The sequence below is a fragment of the Elgaria multicarinata genome, chromosome 11 (assembly GCF_023053635.1).
Source record: "Elgaria multicarinata webbii isolate HBS135686 ecotype San Diego chromosome 11, rElgMul1.1.pri, whole genome shotgun sequence".
Lineage (NCBI taxonomy): Eukaryota > Metazoa > Chordata > Lepidosauria > Squamata > Anguidae > Elgaria > Elgaria multicarinata.
Genome location: NC_086181.1, coordinates 16350192 through 16368210, shown reverse-complemented (window position 1 = coordinate 16368210; position 18019 = coordinate 16350192). Strand labels below are relative to the sequence as shown.

Genomic DNA, 18019 nt, shown 5'->3' with positions numbered 1-18019 from the left:
TAATCCCCAGCCAGCTATTCTGGTGGGGGCTTCTGGGAGTTGTAATCTGTCACATCCGGACCACACCAAATTGAGGAAAGCTGGTTTAAACACTGTTACCTGCAACAAAACCAATTGAAATGCTTATGGCGGCTTTGAACGTGGCTTCTCTTTCCCTCATCTTTAGAGGGAATTTGTAACTTCCTTGCAGATTGCTGTGAGGTGAAGAAGATCGAGATGGTCAAACGCTGCTCAGCTGAAATATTGTAAAAACGGTTGTGTCAAGGCTAGTTCTTTCCCTGTTCCAATCAGCACCTTTTTGGTAGGGGGACACTACAGAGCAACGTCCAGGAGGCAGAGTTCCGGTCTGTGAAAGCTCATGCCATAATAAATGTGTGAGTCTTAAAGATGCCACAAGGCTCTTCCGTTGGTATTGCTCCAACGAACATACTTGGCTGCCCTTCTGGCAATTGTTTCCTGGAGGCAGATTGCTATTGGGTATAAAAAGGAGCAGAAGGCAGGTCTCATGCTGTCCCGTGATAGTCTTTCATCTCCTGGCTTGCATAGCCAACAGAGATGGGGGTAGATTTAATCAATGTGTGTTGAAGGAGCTGCACAAAGGCAGGGGAAAGGCCGACATGGCTGGAATCTCCCCTTTCCCGTACGGTAGGGATGATGCAGGCTTTGGTGCTCGTGTGTCGCCTCCTCCCAGGAGACGTCTGAGGGCTACTTTGTGTCCTCCCAGGACTGTGGTGATGCCAATAGCCCATGAGTTCTCCCCAGACGTGGTCCTCGTTTCTGCTGGCTTCGATGCTGTGGAAGGGCACCAGTCCCCGCTGGGTGGATATTCCGTCACGGCCAAATGTGAGTGTTGGGCTTGTGGGAGGGAGGCCCCCCTCCCCGCTTTGTAACTAGAGTAAGCCGCTCATGTGCAGGTTGTACGTGATGGGCACAGAGCTGCATCCCTGCTGGGGTATTTACCACTGGCAACATAGAGAGGGCCTCTTCTGGGAGGTATAACATTTATTTAGCAAATATAAATAGCTAAATATATCGCAGCTGTGTATGCCGCCTGTCTTCTATTGTAGTGCTCAAGGCAGTATACCTAATTCCCATGCAGTTTCCCATCCCGGCACTGACCGGACCCACACCTGCTTAGCTTCAGCAAAATTTTTGCTTCCTGAACCCTTAGACCATGCATTATGGCTGGATTTATTTGCTAAGCCCTGCCTGCTTCTAAGGGTAAACACAGGGTGGGGTTTCGCCCAAGCTGGCTCAGGCAGTAGAGATTTTGGAGCCCTGTGAATATAAGTGGGTGGGAAAAATTGAGGAGGGGGGCATGCAGGACGAGTATCGCTCCCCAGCCTGCATTTGATCAGAAGAGTTGGATTATGAAGTGCGGGATGAGTTTTGCTGGTGGAAGTGGATGAGAAACTCCACCCATCCCCTTTTGAGCCTGTTGGTTCTTCTTGCCTAGTATTGACTCCTCTGGCTGGCAGCAGCTCTCCTGACAAGCCTTTTCCCAGCCTTATTGCCCTTTCACCTGCTCATGCCAGGGATCGAACCTGCGATCTTCTGCCACAGGGCTACACCCCTTCTGTGCTTGGAGCTGCAGCTCCTTTGGTCCTAATGCCGCTTTGATGATTTGCCCCTTTCCCCACCTCTCTGGTCTTTTGAAGTGTCAAGTACAAACATTATTACACAATCACGTGGAAAGGCAGCTGTGGATAACGGCTTACTGGCTGTCCGCCTCCACTCCCTCAGCTGTGAATGGCTTGTACCCTTTTTGTAGGTGTGGGAGGTATTGTTTTCAGTTCTGAGATGGGCATTCATGTCTTCCTCTAACTTAGGGAAGAGGAGGAGAGGAGTATGATACATCAAGCAGGAGGTAACAGTTCATGTTTTCTTCCTGACTGCCTAGGTTTTGGGCACCTGACCAAACAGCTGATGAAGCTGGCGGGTGGTCGCGTGGTCCTAGCGTTGGAGGGAGGACACGACCTGACAGCCATCTGTGATGCCTCTGAATCCTGTGTCTCCGCCTTGCTCGGCCTTGAGGTGAGTGCAGCTGGCAGAGCAAAGGCAGGGACGAAGGACTCCGGCGGAGCCTTGGGATGAAGCCCAAAGATTCTGGGCAGGGGTTGGCTGTGATTCTGCCCATGCTTTGGAAAAGAGGTCTGGCACCATTCGGGTTGTGGCCGGGGTGGGTGGGAAAGGCGAATAAAGGCGTATCTGTCCCGGCACATGGATGTGCGTCACTGTCTGTTTAAATATGCATTTGGATGTCCATCTGACCAGCGGCATCCGCACAAGGCCCAGCTGGAAACCAGTGCCAGCTGCCCAGTTTCCATGATTTAAAAAATGGGGCTATTTTCTGGTTGTTGTTTTACTGCTGCAGTTTAGGGCACAACCAAATTAGTGTGGAGAAAAGTGTGTGTGTGTGTGTGTGTGTGTATATATATATATATATATATATATATATATATATATATATATATATATATATTACTACTTATGTAGTGCAGCCTTCCCCAAACTTGTGCCCTCCAGATGTGCTGGACTGCAATGCCCATCGTTCTCAGGCAGCCTGGCTGGTGTAAGTTGTAGTCCAACACATCTGGAGGGCACTAGGTTAGAGAAAGCTAATGTAATGTCACTTACATGGATGACACTTTACAAACCTGCGTGAGGGCAAGTCCATGCCCTGAGGAAGTTACAGTCTAAAATCCAACACAGAGAGGGAGGCAGCAGAGGGAAGGAAGGGAGCTGGAGGGGGCATTTCTTTCAGATACTAGGGGATGGGGACTAAGCCAACCAGTTTATCCCGGTGGGGGGGGGGGCATAGAAATATATGCAACATTTATCTTTCTGATCAAACCCAAACCTATTTTCCTGCCTTAATAGTATGACTTCAATTGTTTATAACTTAGTATATAAAAGTTATATATACACTGTTTGGTATAGATTGAAGTTCACAAAACGGTGGGAGTGTTCGCATGACCTGACAGCCCACTGTCATAAACGTTGAAGAAAAGAAAAGACGTTTTAAACAGGAACAGCCTCATAAAGTCACACTATTAAGGCAAAAGTCACAGAGCAGATGTGGGGGGTCTGTCTGTCTTACCTTTCTTTTTGTCCCTTCCTCAGTCATCTTCTCTTGCCATTCCTTTGTGCGTTTCCTCTCCCATCATCCGTTCCCTTCCCCACCCCATTCCTTATGACTTCCAGAAAGCTTTGAGTCCTTGTGCCTTTATAGTATAACAACTGAAGCCCTCGATTTTTTTCACCACTGCAGCTGGAGCAGTTGGATCAAGCTCTGTTGCAACAAAAGCCCAATCCAAATGCCGTGGCCACGCTGGAGAACGTCATTGAAATCCAGGGTAAGTTTTTTTTGGGGGGGGGGAGGCGGGGCGGGGGAGCAGGCAAAGAAGCTCTATGGAGGACGATTTCTGCTGTTGCATTTTGGGGGCATTGCACAGGATCAAGGAGAATCCCACGCCTCCTTCTGTGCTTTTTCCTTGACTCTGCCGTCCCAGAACAGCTGGGGGTTGGAGCAGGGAAGGGAGAAGCAGGATCTTCATCCGAGGGAGGTTTGGAGAATGGCAACAAGGCAGAGGGCCTTCTCAGTGGTAGCCCCAGGGTGGTCCACCACGCACTAACGTTGTTAGGTTTCTGGCCCCAGGTTAAGGTTTTCCTCTACTACCAGGCATTTGACAGGGTATGATAAGATTTTTAACAGGTCCTGTGATTTCTATTGTTTGCGCAAACTTGTTCTATATTTTTGCATGCAAGTGGTTTTATGTTATGTAATTATGTTGTATTTTTAGGGTTTGAATCTTTGTAAGCCACCCAGAGAGCTTTGGCTACTGGGTGGTATAGAAATGTAACAAACGAAATGAAACCCCCAGCAGCTGACCAGGGTGGGTGGGGAGGCATTCTAGTCTTCCCCTTGCCATAGTCTTCCTCCAGGGATGGAGGGAGCGGAGCCAAGGAACGATGCGCGTTTATTTCCGTTACTCAGGTGTTGTTACAACCGGGGCGGGGGGGTGGGGATTCCAAGGTTGTGTCAGTGGCTTCCCGGAAAACGTGATGGTGGGGTTTGGGAGAAGTCTTTGGAGGAAGCAAAAGAGGTGTCCTGGGAAGGCAGCTCCAGCCCTTCAAAAAAGGAGCCGGTGATTCCTGCGTGACGCGCTCTGCCACCTCCTGTCTCCTAGGCAAGCACTGGAGCTCAGTGAAACGCTACGCAGCAATTGTCAGCTGTTCCTTGCTGGAGGCGCAGAAGGGCGAAGCGGAGGAGGCCGAGACGGTCAGCGCCATGGCGTCGTTGTCGGTAGACACGGAGCAAGGGAAAGCAGACAGCGATGTCCGGTATGTTGTGGGGGTTTCGGTTCTCTCTCTCATGTTGCCAAGGGACAACCCGTCAGGGCTGAACACCCTCTGTAAAGGCTTTGCAAGGAGCGCATTTACTGCACTAAGCAGCTGCTGGGATGGTTCCCTCTAGGCCAGCCTTTCCCAACCTGGCACCCTGGCTGGGTATACGACGGCAGGTGCAGTCCCAACACATCCAGAAGGCGTCAGGTTGGGGACGGCCAGTGGAGACTGACACCCAGCCAGGGTGCTAGTACTTCCAGTGTTGCATTTTTCCTGTGGTAGCAAACATCAGCGACACCCCCGCTCTGCACCCCATCATGTGGGCCTGGGGAAACCACCTTGCAAATCCTTTGCAGCATACTGAGATTGCAGTTCTTTTTGTCCTGGAAACCCACCAAAGACTGGCTTCAGGATCAGGGGCAGTCGCTGGCGTCCGTGGGCAGTGGTTGAACTCCCAGCATCCAGGCGAGGTCCCCTGGTGCCTGCCCCGGGCTCAGCCCTCCCACCTGCTCCTTAACCCCGGGCTCAGCCCTCCCACCTGCTCCTTAACCCCGGGTTCAACCCTTCCGCTCATCCGTCTTCCATGAAGCTGCTGGGTGGGAGATTCAGAACAAATAAAAGGAAGCCCTTCTTCACACAGCGCATAGCCAGCCCTTGCGGCCACTCCCGGGTCAATGGGGGGACATTAACTAGCCGTTCTTTTCTTTCTTCCTTCTCCCCACAGACAAGCAGAAGAGCCCATGGAGGCTGAACCCGTGTTGTGAAGTGCCAAGACTTCGATTTGTGTAGCTGTCACTCTGTGGGTTAATTAGTCATTTGTGAGTTCGTTAAAACAACAACAACAACAACGACAAATATTTTTTTTATCTATTAAAAAGAAAAAAAGAAAAAAAAAGAGTTGCACTGGACAAAATGAGCCCGTGTGTGTGCGTGTGTGCGTGTGCGTGATCGCGTCAGTCTCCTGGCATTCGTTCTCACCAGCATCACCGTTTTGTCCTAACTCTTTGGGATTTGTCAGGGGAATGGTGGGGGGCTTTCACATGGGCATCTCCTCCGTTATTCCTTTCTTAGGCATCATTTACCCACCTGCTAAACCCATCCCCTCTTCTCAAGCCTGGCAGAAGCCATTTTGTTGCCCTAGGTGAAAAGTAATTCATTCTCTCTCTCTCTCTCTCTCTCTCTCTCTCTCACACACACACACACACACACACACACATATACACACCACAAGTTCTTGTAGCCGAGGGAGGAGAGAGTTGTGTTCCCATTTCAAAGGTTTCCCCAGTTTCAGCTCTTTTCTCCTACTCCACACATGTGAGTGGAGACTTGTGCTCCATTCACTCGCGTGGCGTGAGGGGAAATGGGTTACTGTCAGGAAAGCCGAGGAGGTGGGCTGATAACCTCCAAGGGTCTAGGGCAGGAGCGGGGTTGTGTTTCCCCCCTTTAGAGATTTCCCACGTAGCCTGGAGCCCTTAGGCAGCGACCTGCAGCGCCTCTCTTGGCTTGGGCCAGCCCCCGGACCTTCTTGCCGAATGTGTTCCTGAAATGCCCTTTCTCTCCTCTGGGATATTTGCACATGGAGGTGGGATTGAAGGCTGAGTCCCAAAAGGCATTTTCAAATATCCTTTCCTGCCTCCCCAGTTTCTACTCCTAGTTTCTCACTCTTCCCTCCCCGCTGCCCCCACAAAGAATATGTGTTTTTAGATCCAACCCGTTTCAATTCGATCCTACCTTTGTTGCCTCTCCCTTTCCCTCCTGATCCATCTCAGCTTTAAACTGTTCCTCAATATGTATAGTTCTGAGTTAAACTCTAGGAGGAGCCCCCAAGGTGAGGAGAAAGGAAAAATGTGTGCCTTTAAGTCATTTTTGTTAATGCCTTAATTTCCCTGTGAGTTCACTTTTTCTCCTCCATCCTTCCCCTGCCCCGCAGCCCAACCCACCTTAGTTAACCTTCTCTGTGGGAGATAATCCTGTATAATTATGGAAAGGAATCCCGTGTAATCCCCAGCACCGGTGCACATTGGCTCCGATCCAGCTCCAGTTGTGCATAAACAAACCAGTAATACCTATGACTAGATCATGGAGGTGGGGATCCACATTTGAACATGTGTCACAATATGCACCCAGAGCAATGCAGTGCAGACGGACTCCGCATGCTCAGTTGTGCATTTAGTTCCGGATTTGAAATACGTGGCGGATTTATGCCGTCCGTTCCCAATCTGGCAAGCGCTCCTCGCACACAAGCCTATTTGCAAGCATGGATCTCCTTAGCTGGATCGGGCCATGTGTCATTCACATCCCTTTTGTAATGAAGATTTTGCTGATGTTGACTGTTCCATGACCAATGCTTTCTTGAAGTTCTCTCTCTCTTTTCTTCTTTACTCTTCCTTTTCCCCCTCCCCTTCTTCATTTTGTCATTGTTTGAAAGACTTCTCATCACTTATTGTAAATAATTTGATTTCTTGTATCACGTGCACAAACTTTGTTTCGATGAAACTTTGTCCGTTCATAAAGAAAAAGAAAAAGGAGAGAATTCTTTGCTGTTACTTCACCAGCCAAAAAAAAGAAAAAAGAAGAAAAAAAAAGGAAAAAATTGAACAATTTTAGCTTTTAAAAGAAATGGATATAAAGAAAAAAAAGGTATATAATTTTATTACAGATGTATTATTTAATAGTATTTTTTTAACTTGTACCACAAAACTCTCCTTTCCTTTGGAAAGTTGTTAGCAGGGATAATGCAACAAGGGAAAAGAAGGGGCTTGGTATTGTTTTCACTAATTCAGGGCGATGGGATTTCTAAGCTGTGCGTGGGGCGGGTGGGGGAGGCACTGGGGCGGGGGGGGGTGTTGGAAATTGTGTGGAATGTAAGACTGTGATGTGTTTTTAGATGCACTTATGGTTGTTAACCTTGCCAGGGTCTGTTTTAGACATCCCTGGGTTTGCTTCAGGTTTAGTCCTCCCAAATGTTCCATGGTGGAGGGGAGAAGTTCCTTCCCAGTTTTTTTTTTAATGAGATAATCATGCTTATAGCTACAGTGAATGGAAGGACATGTCCAGACAGTGCTTTCTTTCCTTCCTTCCTTCAAATATGAAAGATAGCTAGTAGCCAGATCCATAGAAGTGCAAGCGGGCAGTTGGCTACAAAAAATGCTGCATCTGTGCAGTGTATTGTTCTGATTTATCAGACCCAGTGGCCTGGTTCGTACACAACGCTAAGCCATGGTGTATTATGTGGAAATCTTCCTTGTTCTTCACCTGGTTCGCATGACACGGCACAGCTCCCATAAGCCGTGATGCCTGTGAGCACCACTTTACATATGCAACCCTTGCTGGGGGGTTGTTGTGTCGCATGAACCCAGCAATTATGGGTTATGCAAAAGTTACACAACCCTCGCATAACCCATGGTCTGTTTTAAGGGTTTGCATGACACAACCCCCAAATGGGAGTTGAATATGGACAATGGCAGCTGCATGCACCCCGCATGTTAAATAACCCACGGTGGGCTGTTGTGTTGTGTGAACCAGCCCGTTGTGTCTGTACCCATCTCTGCAAACAAACCAGGTTAACCAGCTATAACCCAAAAATATAAGCCCTGGTTTATTGTTGGCTTACGGAGTCTGGCTTGTTTAAACCATGACTGGTTGTGATGTCTAAACCCAGAAGGGTGACCTGGTTTGTTTGTGCTGCTGTCCACCCTGAAATAGAGGCACACAGCAAGTGTAGCCTGGAAATGAAAACACTCTCAAGGCTAACAATGGGGACAAGAGAGAAAATCGAGAAAAGAAGCCCTGGTTTATTTGCTCATCTGCGAGACAATTCATGGCTAAAGCAACACACCATGATTAAATAAACCATGGTGTAGCATTATGTGTGGCAGTACCACCTATGTAAAAACACTTTGGCTGATGGGGATGAAAGCCAGGAAGTTGCAAAAACCAGCAAACGGTGGTGGAAGAATCTGATCGTATAATAGAAGAGTAGGAGAGGAGGGCAGCCCAATAGTCAATATAAGAAGGGTTTGAGCACATAGAGGCCCCATTCAGAAGACACCTTAAACTACGGCTTTAACCACGGTAGTTAAGCCAGAAAGCTGGGCTGTGTTCATAAGACACCTTAAATCATGGCTTTAACCATGGTGAACTCCTTAGTCACTGTGGTTAAAGTTGTGGTTTAAGGTGTCTTTTGAACACAGCCCGGCTTTCTGGTTTAGCCACTGTGGTTAAAGCTGCGGTTTAAGGTGTCTTCTGAACGGGGCCAGAGAAACGTTTGTTCCCCACTCTGTTCACTTGCTCATGATGGTTGTTCCACCGGAACTGAGCAAAACCTTTGTCACATGTAGAGGCGGTGGGATAGTAAACAGATCTCGTGCTATGTCCTAGATAATGAAGAGTATCTATAGATGAATCCAGGTGACTGAGCCTTGCGGGATATCGGTGGTGTTTCCCATAACCTCCAAACATTTCTGAATTTCCATGTCTGTTTTATTTTTAAGCTCCATATCCACAAAGTATAGATTTTGCATTAATAGTGAGGAAGAACAAGCCATATGCAGAGGGGAAGGGAGAAAAGATGACCTGTATCCTTGCCAGGAAGGGTAAGCATGATCGGATGACCCTATTGGTGACTTAAGCTACCACCTTTAACGTTAACTACCGCAACAGGGCTTCCACAACATGGCATCTTCCAAAAGTGTTGTACTACAGCCCCCATCCTCCCCAGACAGCACTGGAGAAGATGGGGCTGTAGTCCAGCACATCTGGAGGTCGCTAGGTTTGGGAAGGCTGTACTACAGAGTAGTCCCGGACAGGCAACTTTCCATCTATATCTGAAGCCCATATTATTAGTATTATTGTTAATGGTGGAATAACAATGATGGCGACATGAAGACCTATGTGGGACACTTTCCTGTTGCTTTCTAACACCTGCCTTCCCCTCCCTGTATATAACCTCTGTAACCCAGCAGCATTGCGTTGCATTCTCCCCTGTTTATTAGCAACAGGACAATAGTATTGCCACATTCCTGTGTCTGCTCAGGAGATGTGCTAACATGGATCACAGATGACCACACCTGTAAAAACACCACTTCTTTACAATGCTGTCTTGAGCACACCTCCACACGGATAACTGCTTTGGCTGTTAGGTCTTTTCCATAATGACAGCCCTCAATCACTCCAGCCCAAGACTTTTTGCTACCTGACGTGAAGCCCAGATGAAGTATGTTTCCCTGCCCACCAATTTGGATCAACATTTTAAAAAGCTTTGCAGCACCATTCAGACACGAATTCCTGCCTTCATCTACCCCTCCCTGGTTTCATCGCTGGGCCAGCCCTGATTTCAGCCCAGTAATGGGACCAATTCCAAGGTTAGGTTCATCAGAGAGTTTCTAACATTTAGGTATGTACCCTTACACAGGACTTGCCATGTTTTTTTTTCTCCCTCAGAGAGAACCTGGGATCCTCCCACTCTTTTTAAAGTGCATTTGACAAACGTACTTCCCAGTGATTCGAACACCGAGCTCAGTTCTCTGTGTTGTTCCTCCCTCCAATCTGCACTTGAGCCACAAAAAAGGAAAAATCAAGCACAGCGTGAACATTTATCCATTTAAATATTTGACAGTTTATTTGTTTTTAATGGGAAACCCGCTATGAAAAGAGCTACAAAAATGCTTTTGGATGGGGCTGGAGGAAGGTAGGCAACGGCACAAGCACCGGGCAGTCAGTGCTGTTCACTTCATACTGGCAGAACTGGTTGCCCCGAAATTGATCCTAGACAGATAATTCGTACAACTGTATATGATACGGTGAGTGTGCTTCCGCAGCGCTTCAGCCACTCAACCAGTGTGCATCTGAACCTCCCCTTAACAGCCAAATACACAGCACTCAGTAGATGTGAAAGTGAAGTATAATGTGGTGTGTGGTTTTGTGGCTCAGCCTGTTCTCACTATGGTACACCTGAGCTATCACTTGCACTGTGTGGACAGGCAGGGGGAGCCATGTAGGCTTTGCATCTGTATTGGGTAAGCTTGATAAGATCTGATGCAATGAAGGCGTGCCCCCCTAAGGTACCCATCTGCCCCCAGCCATCACTTGCATTGTGCATCTGAACTAGCTCCACCACATAGATACATGATAATACTCCCCAGGTACATGAAGGGGCACAAACTTCTTTTCTGCCGCCCCAGAGGACAGGGCTAGATTGAATGGGTTCCTGGAGGGTGGCTTTTGGTTGGGCATTAGGAGAAATGTCGTAACGGTAAGAGCAGTTTGACAATGGAACTGATTAAATTAGTGGGCGGTGGGCTTTCCCTTGCTGGAGGTCTTCAGAGGCCAGGCAGCCATTTACTGGGGATGCTCTAACTCTAGATTTCCTACACGGAGCAAGGCGTTGGGACTGGATGGCCGACAAAGGAGCCTTCCAAGTCTTATGACTCTATGGAAATGACTACCGAGAGCTGGATGGGAGCATGCAATCATTTCCTTCTGGAATGATGGCACGTGCCTTTCTCCCCAGTGCACGTGTTTTGACTCCAGTGATCAGATTTTGGCCCACTAGCCATCAGTGAAGGAACGGGGGTGAGTTGGGATCAGAGTATGTGCAAGTTTCAGCTCTGGTAGAGGCACCGCACACCAGTTTTTGCCATTTGTAAATATCCTAAACAATGCCCTACTGGGAAATACAGATCTCTTTCCTTGCCGATATTTCAAGGTTGGAAGAAGAAAGCAAGGATTTATCTGGCTTAAAGAATGATGCAAAGCGGGAGGTCTTGGGAAATACGACAAGTTCTTACAAGCAAGATACACTCCTGCTCCTGCAGAAATAAAGGGCAAGTCAAGGAGACATTTTTGGCAGCCTGGAAAGCTTTGTTATGTTCACGTGCACAAGGTTATAAAGCAAGGGTGGGGAACTTGTGATGGCCCTCCAGATGTTGTACAACAGTTCCCATAAGCCCCAGCCTGCATGGCCAATGATCAGGGGTGATGGGAGGTGTAGTCCCATCAACATCCAGAAGGCCACAGATGTCACATCCCTGTTACAGGTGGAGGCTCTCCTCAAGAGTGCTCAAACTCTTCCTGTCTGTCCACACAGGAGATTCCTTCATTCACACATAAGGAGGCACACTATTCTCTGCCCCACACCACCTTTTCACAGGTGCTGCTGTCCACTTGCGGCTTGTGGGAAGTTCTTGTGCAGACTTAGATTTGTAGAACGACGCTTACTTGCTTGCTTCTGCCCTCTGGCTTCCACATGGGTATGTGAATAGGGTGACCCATGGAGTTTTGGGCGCATTACCAGCCTTGCTGCTGGATGTATTTTTCTGACCTCACTACAGACTTTTGAGTGTCCAGTTCACCTATATCTTCACAGACACCACTTGCATTCACCAGATCAGGTAACAATCCCATGGCATTGATACATTTTTTAAAAAAATAAATCCTATTTCCTCCCCTCTGCCTGCTCAGAGATTTGTGATACAGTTATAATGTGAAATAAAACCCTGGCCTTCATCTTAAGCAAGAGAGACTCCATCTAAATCTAACATCTGTGAGTGTGTTACACAGAGCTTGCAGTCAGGAAGGGATGCCCCCCCACTGCTTTTAGAGTTTGTCAGACTTCCGCCTCTGTTTCCATCTTCTCTCTTTCTCTCTGAGTTTTGTTTTGGTCCGGGTCAGGTGAGGAATGGTGCGAGGAAGACAAGAAAAAAAATGTCCACCAGCCATTGTTTCCATATTGTTTCTCATGTTGGATTTAATTTGTGGGGAGGGAAGAGTGTGAGCCAGCCAAGGGTAGCAACTATTTCGAAAAGCCATTAGTCTTCAGGACAACAGCATGGAACAATTGTGTGTGTGTGTTTGTACGTGTGTGCGCGTGCGTGCGTTACAGCTCCCATTCTGTGGATATCCTTTTAATAGGGTTCCACACCAGTATTAAGTTGTTGAGGGGGCTGTTTTTGTGGAGGGGAATTGGGACGCGTCTTTTTTTTTTTTTTTCAAACCAGCCCCCCCCCCCATCCCATGACATTGGAAGAAGCCCCCACAAGTGGGGAATATCTGTAGTTTGTTTTTTGTTTTTCTCCTCCTGCTTCCTGTCTCTCTCTTTCTCTCTGTTTATCTCGCTCCAGATACAATTTTCAGTTGAGTATTTTGTAATATGTTCCAATGTTTGTCCTTGTGTAAATAAAATTGTTTCTGGCAATATTTTGTGGTAGAATCAATGTGTGGAGCCTTTTGGCTTTGCTTTGTAAGTCTTGTCTCCACTTTCTAAACTAACGGAGCCCAGGCGGGGCAGGAGGGAAAGGGTGTGGTGTGTCTCGAATTCAGGACCTCAGGAATGTAGGAAAATGAAAGCGGACTTCTACCTGGGCAGACCATTGACCCATCATCTACCTTGGGATTGTGGACTACACTGACTGATAGTGGCTCTCCAGGGTTTCAGGAAGGAGCCCTTCTATAAGCCCTGCCTGCAGTAGCCAGGGATCCCCCCTACTGCATGCAAAACATATGCTCTCTCACATGCACTAGCTCCAAGCTAGGGGTGATGAACCTCTTTCAACCCGGCGTCCAAAGCCCATTTTGGAGGACCTCTCAGGGGCTTGCACCCCATCGGTGGGAAAGGGCGCTATGCCAAAACCTAGACATTCCAGTATATTTTAGCTTGACGTTCTTTACAGCCAGTAACTAAGCCTTAGGAGAATTATTTTGACCATTTAGAATTGAGTCTGTGCAAAAGGGGGATAATATACCAAAAAAAAAAAAAAAATGGGGCGAGAAAAACGAAAGGCTCACAAAATAGTGGAACAAGTAATAAAAGGTTGCTGTGTGGAGTGCCCTTCATCAGGCTGACCGCCGGGCGGCAATCCCTGCCCCTTTTCTAAGACAGTCCTTCTCTGCCCACCCCTCTCAATGTTCTGTGACCTCTAAGTATGTTATTGGGGGGGGGGGGCGTTTCCCTAAATACACACACACACACTTCTTCTGCAAACCTTGGGGATCCTCCAAGACTGCTTGCACCTGGCCGACAGTTTTGACTGTATAAGGAACCACATTCAGAGAATCAGTTCCTTACATATCAGTATGTAGAAGAGCTGTAGTGGGCACATGGTAGGGTGGCCAGGTACCTTCTTTTATAGAGGACAATCCTTTATTTGAAAGGCTACCAGGAGCGTGTTCAGAGGAGGGCAACCAGGATGATCAGGGGTCTGGAAACAAAGCCTTATGAAGAGAGACCGAAAGAACTGGACATGTTTAGCCTGGAAAAGAGAAGATTAAGGGGAGACATGAGAGCACTCTTCAAATACTTAAAAGGTGGTCACACAGAGGAGGGCCAGGATCTCTTCTCGATCCTCCCAGAGTACAGGACACGGAATAATGGGCTCAAGTTAAAGGAAGCCAGATTCCGGCTGGACATCAGGAAAAACTTCCTGACTGTTAGAGCAGTACGACAATCGAATCAGTTACCTAGGGAGGTTGTGGGCTCTCCCACACTAGAGGCCTTCAAGAGGCAGCTGGACAACCAACTGTCAGGGATGCTGTAGGGTGGATTCCTGCATTGAGCAGGGGGTTGGATTCGATGGCCTTGTAGGTCCCTTTCAACTCCATTCTATGATTCTAAGACTGTTCTCTATGTTTTAAGGTGTTCTCTATTTGAAGGGATGTCTAGTTTAAAGTTTTTTTTTTAAAAAAAAAACCATCAGAAGGAAGCTGGGCCTTGAAGCTGCCCAGCAAGAGCAGCTGGACAGCGGACTGAGTGAGGCACACAGTTCAGTTCTACACACTATGGTGAGAAGTACTGTATTTCTATTTGAAATATAATTGTTTCTAAATTGGTATCTAAACATATAAATTAGCAAATGAAGTTTTTATGGAGACCTGTACCTTCTTTTCTGGGGATGCACGTCCTCTTCTTTGGCAATTCTCAGATGGCTACCCTAGCAGGTGAGTAAAAGTACTACAGGCATCACCTGCATGTGAGGCACAGCTTCTAAAGGTTACAACACACAAGCACACCAAATTGTACTGGTTTGTCAGTGGCTGCCTAGATATTTGCCACAAGCCTTGCATGAACCAGGAGGAAATGAGGAAGGGGAATTCAAAGTTCGAATGCTGGGGAAATTTCCTTGCAAGAGAAGGTTTTTCTTGAAAAAAGACATCTTGATCCAGCACTCAATGTGCAAAATCCTTTTTTTAACACAAAAAAAGTCTGACAAGCCTCTCTGATGATATTCCTCTCTGCATCGCAGAAGTATGTATTGAAAGGGATTCATTTGAGACCAACAAATGATGGGACACATTGCAGACACAAATTTGATTGTCATAATTTATTCAGATAACAATATTTAAGTTATTATGGGTAAAGGTTTGGAAGAAGCAGAGGAGGACCTTAGGCAGTTAACTCATTCCCATTGTCTGGGGGTTGGGGCGGGGGCGCTGGCCTGCCCCAGAGATCCAGCATATCAATGCAGCTAGCATTCCCAACACCAACTATTTCACTGGATCGCCAATACATGCAGTTATGGGGCTTGTGTGCTATTGTGCATATATTGTTTAAACAGTGTCCATTTACAAACAGGCGTGATTTTTTTAAATTTTTAATACACACACTCAAGATCATTAAGGAACACGGTGACCAGCATGGAAAGGAGGCAGAGGCTTAGGTGGCCAGCCTGAGAAGGCTGTACCAGTCTGCTTTGGACCCACAGAATACTTCCTAAGGAACAGAGAGGTAGATGTGAAGCAAAGGAGGAAAGGTGGTCAAGTGCAGATGCAGACGAAGGTTCTTTCCAAGCTCACTCCCTTCAGCTCATGCTCATCAGCACTGTCCATGTGTCCCTGTTAATTATTGGGCCCTCTTCAGAAGCCTCAGAAAACTGGGGAAAGGAGATGTCTGCACATGGGGGAAGACTGCTCAGGCACCTTCCAAAAGCAAGCGTGCTGCCACAAATTGGGATGTTTTCCAACACCTACTTTTATCTCTAGAAACAAAGCTCTCTGAAGCATGTGGGGGTGAAACTATCTGGAACTGTCTGGAACTCTGTAGTTTAGCCACGAGCTGAAGTTGTGGTGCCCATTGTGGCCACAGCTTGGTTGATTTTGGATGCCTTTGGTAGCCAAAGTTCCAAGTGTCCGCAAAAAGCAGGTGTGTGTAGGGGTGTGTGTGGGCAATGGGAATTCAAGGTGTGGAGGCTGGATTTTTGGTACAGCTGTTTAGACTAGAAGAGAAAATGTGCCGGCCTGACTGAATGAACTAGCGTTACTTTTTGAGGCAAAATATAGAATGTCCTCCGATGGAAAAATCTACTGCATGTCAAGAGGGAGCGAAACGCCCCGACGGAAAAGATGGCGGATTCTATGGAGCTCCTGACCTAGGGGGCTTCTTGAAGCACGTGTCATCCCTCCTGCCAGCTACTCCTTGTGGGGTGACGTCGCCTTGGAGGTCATGGCATGGACCACTTTGGGGAGCAGTGCGACCACCACCCACGGGAAGGTGGCATACTTCACAAACGTCAGCCCATACCAGAGAGCCACATCCTGTGGTTGCGCCGCATCGCTGAGGAGACGCAAGACGACGAGGGCCAGAATGGCACACCATGCTCTGGAAGGCCAGCCCGGCCTCTCGCCTCTGAGCTGGGTGTAGTAGGAGGAGCGGAAGGCCAGTCCCAGGCCGAGGGCTGTGGCAGTGTCACGGCACAGGGAAGAAAAGGGACGCGTCTCCATGCGGATCCACTCAGGTTTGGTGCACCACTTGGTGGCGAGGTTTATCGACCTGGAGAAGAGCAACAAAGGCAGGCGTGGGAATGTTAGAGCCAGCTGAGGAGAGGAAAGATTCAGTAACTGAGGCAGAACAGAGAGATCTTTCATTTCTGAGGCCACAAAACTTAGGAAAGTGGACAATCACAAAGCAAGAGGCCCAGATCTTCAAGTCAATAGTCCTTTAACATGCTAACAGCTAGTCTTTTAGAAAATACAACCCCGGGCCCAATTAGCTAAGCTTGAGCTCTCTAATAGAGAAAGGCTTCCTTGGAGTGAGACAGGTGCTGCTAAATTTACATTAGGCGACTTACACAGACCTTGAAGGGCTTCCTTAGTCCCTCCCTCAGGGAGGGTCCTTCCACCGGTGCCTCTGGAGAGTGGCTAATCCAGCAGAGCGTCTCCATTTCTCCATTTCCTCAGACCTCTCCCCCGCTGTGAGTTGCTGCTTTCCCACAGAAGAGGAAACTGGTCATTATGCCCTGGGGAAGATGCTTCTCTGATTCCTGGATTCTCTTGGGGAATTTCCTTCCCCGCTCTCTGAACCAGCTCTTCCCCTTTTAACTCCACCTGTGAATCAGACTCAGAACCTTCAGACTTGCATAGGGTGCAGATATCCTGGCAGATATCGCTTTGAGTTGGATCCAAATTTACTCAAAGCAGGCCCATTGAAATCAAAGGGGCAAGCCAGCCAAGACTAATTTAAGTCCCATCAGGGACGTTGCTAAGCCTGGGCCCATGGGACTCCATCCTGACTCTTATCTCCCAGGACCCTGGATCTATTCCACAGAGCCCCAAAGGAACTTTGGTGCCACTGGAAAGTTTTTTCTGCAGCTTGACATAACGGGACACTTTTCAAGGGGGATTGCAGCTGGGGAGAGAAGGGTTAAGCCTCCTCCCCACTTGCTGCAATGACCCCCCTCAACCCCCCCCCCCAGTCAATGAAGCTTAGAAAATAATCTTTCCATTCGTGCCAATGGGAGGCTTTTCCTAAGCTTAGCTGCCCTGCTGGGAGTGGGAGGGATTTCCAGGGGGATCACAGTTGGGGAGGGAAGGGTAAACCTCCCTATCTTGTGCACTTTGGACCTCCAAAATCCCCCCTCCGCATGGCAACTAAGCTTAGAAAATAACCTTCCATCAATGCCAATTGAAAGACGGGACTCCAAACCTTTAAAGTGGATAGCAACAGCCCTGAGTCCCATTGATTTCAATGGATCTACCCTAAGTATGACTGAATCTGGACCAACCTGCATTTTTCCTTTTGAAAAATCAACATTTGTCTTGCGACTATCTCTAATATTTGCGCAGGGGGGGAGAGATCTTTCAAAGACATGACAGGTACGGGGGTATTTGGAAGACCAACGCCATGGTCACAAAATCCACTCTGCTAGCATTTCTCCTATTGCTAATTCTACCTCGATGGTTTGCCTGCATGGCTCCCTTGCCTAAACGGCTGATGAGCTGAAAGACTGGCCTGGGAAGAAAGGGTGTGGGGTGCAGAATGCAGAAGGTCAACCCAGCCCAACCCAATGCCCTCCAGATGTGTTAGACTACATCTCTCAGCATAGCTGACTGGGGATGCTGGGACTTGTAGTCTGACACATCTGGAGGGCATCAGGCTGAGGGAGGCTGATGTTAAATGTATTGCCATCTGAACCAGCTCCCTGCAAACGGCAATGCTTGTCGACAAAAGAAACACTCCAGTGGTGGGTTGAAAGAAATGTTACTTTAGGGATAAGTAACTTTCCATCCTAGGGTAGGATGACTCAGGTCAGCCATGTGGTCAGCAACCCACGAGGCAGGGAACAAGAAGAAGAAGGAAGTAGAGGGAGGAGACAGGAAAGGGAAGAACAAGCTTCCCAGCAATCCCCTCCCACCTCATTCAGGTACACATTAACTCTTTAGCTCCAGATTCAGTGACTTGTAG

General features: G+C 47.9%; 2 protein-coding genes across 3 annotated transcripts in view; one reads left to right on the top strand and one right to left on the bottom strand.

Moving 5' to 3' along the window:
- HDAC5 (histone deacetylase 5) overlaps window positions 1-7135 on the top strand; it is an 84750-nt gene extending 77615 nt beyond the window's left edge. The window contains 5 exon segments of the mRNA XM_063138681.1: window positions 725-843; window positions 1901-2034; window positions 3272-3356; window positions 4191-4344; window positions 5072-7135. Of these exon segments, the coding sequence (XP_062994751.1) occupies window positions 725-843; window positions 1901-2034; window positions 3272-3356; window positions 4191-4344; window positions 5072-5111 (532 nt within the window). The 3' untranslated portion in view covers window positions 5112-7135.
- The window catches only part of G6PC3 (glucose-6-phosphatase catalytic subunit 3), a 34115-nt gene that overhangs the window by 4698 nt on the left and 11398 nt on the right, over window positions 1-18019 (bottom strand). The window contains exon 7 of one of the 2 annotated variants that reach the window (XM_063138700.1): window positions 15963-16108. In XM_063138700.1, the coding sequence (XP_062994770.1) occupies window positions 15963-16108 (146 nt within the window). Of the gene's footprint in view, window positions 1-14671; window positions 16109-18019 lie in introns of those variants that run through there. The other variant, XM_063138699.1, reaches the window with a different exon arrangement.